The sequence below is a fragment of the Triticum urartu genome, chromosome 3, assembly GCF_003073215.2.
Source record: "Triticum urartu cultivar G1812 chromosome 3, Tu2.1, whole genome shotgun sequence".
Classification (NCBI taxonomy): domain Eukaryota; kingdom Viridiplantae; phylum Streptophyta; class Magnoliopsida; order Poales; family Poaceae; genus Triticum; species Triticum urartu.
In genome coordinates, this window is record NC_053024.1 from 626,296,157 (window position 1) to 626,299,768 (window position 3,612).

General features: G+C 47.3%; 1 protein-coding gene across 1 annotated transcript; it reads left to right on the forward strand.

Moving 5' to 3' along the window:
• Nucleotides 1-1,813: 1,813 nt before the first annotated feature.
• On the forward strand, nt 1,814-3,612 carry LOC125548889 (probable jasmonic acid carboxyl methyltransferase 2). The gene is made up of 4 exons (XM_048712413.1): nt 1,814-1,943; nt 2,124-2,519; nt 2,600-2,866; nt 2,960-3,612. The coding sequence occupies exons 1-4, from the start codon at nt 1,869-1,871 to the stop codon at nt 3,341-3,343; spliced, it is 1,122 nt and encodes a 373-aa protein (XP_048568370.1). The 5' UTR covers nt 1,814-1,868; the 3' UTR covers nt 3,344-3,612.

Genomic DNA, 3,612 nt, shown 5'->3' on the forward strand with positions numbered 1-3,612 from the left:
ATAAAAAAAACCGCACCCCGGCGCCAAACCTCCCCTTGCCGCGGGAAGATGAGCGCGAGCGAGAGCCACCACCGCGGCCTCTGGATGCAGAGTTGGCCGATGATTTGAAGCCACCGCCGGAGCCATGATACTGCACCATACGTTGATCAAAGTTACTGAGCATGGCAAAAAGTTCATTGAGGGTTACCGGGGTGAAACGGGCATCTAGTGCGGAGATGAGGGGCTGATACTCTTGGTCCAGCCCGTGGATGATGTAGGAGATGAGCTCGTCGTCCTGGATGGGTTTTCCCACCGCGGCGAGTTCATCGGCGAGACCCCTCATGGCGGCGAAGAAGGTGGCCACCGATTGATTGCCCTTCTGCACATTAATCAGCGATGTGCGGATGTTGAGAGAGAGATTGAGTGACTGCGACGAGAACATGCTCGCCAGGGCCACCCAGAGTTCGCGCGCCGTGGTGATCGTGGTCACCGTGACGAGCACTTCCTTGGACAAGTGTTGGAGTAGATATCCAAGGACCTGCTGATCCTCCTTCACCCAAATCGGATGGAGGGGATTCTGCTCAGTGGTCTCCTTGCTGGCGGCGTCCTTGGTGGTGAGGTCTTTGGCCGGCTCGGTTGCCGTGCTGTCGACGTAATGGAAGACGCCGGCGCCCCGCAGCTGCGGCGTGATCTGTGTCCGCCACAGCACATAGTTGGTGCGGGTGAGCTTCTCCGGGGCTCCACCCCCGAGCATCGACTGGAAGGAAGCGGAGGAGGAAGACATGGTTGCGCGCACGTGATGGAGATGGACTAGCTAGGGTTTCTGGTGGAAGAAGAAGGCTCTGTATACCATGTGCGACTTGCGGTAAACGTCTTGCCTATCCTGGCCGACGTGTTTCATGTTATATAGATGGGTTGCAAGCCCGGATATGCGTACAAGTTGTTGTAGAGATACATCTTGGAGGAGAAGAAATACAAGAGATAAAAGAAAATAAAGATTACATGAGTATCTTGTCTAACTACTCCTCATGCGGTTAGCCAGGGTCTCCTCTCCTTATACGCAAGGTATATACGTGAAGATTATAATCACGTTTAACACCAATAAGCAGCCAGCCCATAAGCCTGGAAAATACAACCCAAGCAGGTGGGCATAGAAAAGAGAAGCGTTGAGTGTCAAGTACGGTGTCAGCATTGTCTACCTAATCTGATTTCTGTGGATTTGAGGTATGGAGTTTAGACCTGCTCCAGGCAAAGCCTCTGTCTCCAAATAAGTGGTGGATATGAATCAAGGTCCTTGAATATTCAAGGGCACGTCGGAACAATATGCTCACAACTCTGGTTTTCAGGTATATTTTCTTTTCTCTTGACTAACTAGGCGTGAAATGTTTTGGATTATTTCACCAGTGCATTAATTCATTCATATGCCTGATCACCAATTATTTGGCTGCTTGATGTATATGTATTAGTTCTGTAGTTGCTTGTGAACAATCGCAATTCCAGAAGGTATTTCTGCATAAGCACTAAACAAAAACTAAGTGAACGGTGGGTGTAAATAAAGAACTCTACATATTACTACTTACTACACAACAAATGTAGCATCGGTGCTGCTCTAGAATGTCTATTTCATTGGATTCCATTTTGATAATTTAACCAGATACAAATAGCAAGCCTGCTAATTAAAAAAATGTCACCTCTGCTAGTGACAGGCTGTTTGTATTATATGCTGATCAGAATTTGACCAACCATTCATGTCTTTCCATCATCCTTTTGAGCTTTTAAAAACCCAACCTTTCAACTCAAGCAGTTTAAGTGTTGATTGAACCCATTGCCTTCCCAATCTGGTTCTTGCAGATTAAGGACTCTACCCTAGCTTTGTTCCAAGCAAAGTCATGGCCTCCAAGCAGATGGTGCATATGAATCAAGGACAAGGGGAAACAAGCTATGCTAGCAACTCCGGTATTCAGGTACCTTCTCTTATCTCGATTAATTCATCGATCTAGAGAGAGATCTGTTCTTTGACTCTTTCTTTCTCAATACATCCTTTCATTTCTGAGATTGAAAAGAATTTTTAGTGAAGTTCAGAAGCATACCATTTAGCTAAAGGATTACACAAGATTTTCTGAAGAGTTAAAACTCTATTGCAGAATGCTCTGCAGAACAGGCTGAAGCCCCTGATAGAAGCGGCCATCGTTGAGTTATGCAGCAGCACTAACACCTCGTTCCCCGAAAAAATGCTGATCGCGGACTTGGGCTGCTCCTCTGGACCAAACGCGCTGGCACTGGTATCGGTTGCCATCGAGGCCATCCATAGCCACTGCCTTCATTTACAGCAGCCACCACCGGAAGTGTGCGTGCTCCTCAACGACCTGCCTGACAACGACTTCAACACTGTGGTGAAGAGCCTGGTCATGCTCCGTCAAAGCAACAAGCCTGCTGTTGTGACTGTTGGGATCACGCCGGGGTCGTTTTATGAGAGGCTCTTCACTAGTGGCTCCATGCATCTTTTCTGCTCGTCCAACAGCCTGAATTGGCTCTCAAAGGTGCGAGTTTGATACTGCTCGATGGATCGATCCATTTCCATTAGCTTTTGATTCTCTAAGCAAAATCTTATCCCTTACAGGTTCCTGAAGATCTAACGAGGAACTGGATTCCGGCTTACGACATTGATGAGCATGCCAGGAGTGAAAGGCTCCCTATGGTCCTTGAGGCTTATGCACAACAATTCAGGAAAGATTTCACGCTTTTCTTAGAGCTGAGAGCCAAAGAACTAGTCCCAGGAGGCCGGATGGTTGTGTCCCTTGCAGGGAGGCGTTCTGATGACCGCGCTTCGAAATTCTCTCACGTGTGGGAAGTCTTTGCTCAGATCTTAAGTGTCATGGCCTCAGAGGTACATTTCTTTACTGTTCTTTCCTGTAGTTATTATCTCGGTTTCTACTGAACACGCCTATTTGAACTCTCTGTCTCATACCATGATTGACAGGGAGTGATTGACAAAGCGAAGTATGATTCATTCTACGTGCCGGTGTATGGACCTTCGGATGAAGAGCTCCGGGAGATCATCCAAGCAGAGGGCTCCTTTTCCATCACCGAGATGCGGGTGCACCACTTTACACGGGGTCGGGACAACGCTCTCATCACCGCAAGCTGGTACGCGAACCAGATGAGAGCCGCGTTTGAGCCGATAGTCGTGCATCATTTCGGAGATGTGATGGATGAATTTGTGAGGACCGCGGAGCGGCGCTGGAGCGTGGAGGGAAGCTTGCAGGACGAGGTTACCAGATACCCACGGGCTCAGCTTGTCGCGTCGCTCACCAAGAACTCACTATTCAAAATATCTTCTGATTTATCGCTATTCTTGGGGTGACCAATAAGGTTATGCCTTATCTTCACCGTTTATCGTTTGGGCCGATTTATCATTATGACAAGTGATATATCGGGAATCTACCGATAAATCGGGCCTATTCATAACACTATGTTTGCGAAAACTATGTTTACTTGCGTTTTGTGGACCTTGTTACGCTATATGTATTGTTGCCCTATTTTTTTTGTCATTATACGTGGATTCAAAGGCTAGGAATCAAGGTAACACTTCTGTCCAATATTGTTTTGGTGTTGAATATAACATATTTTAGT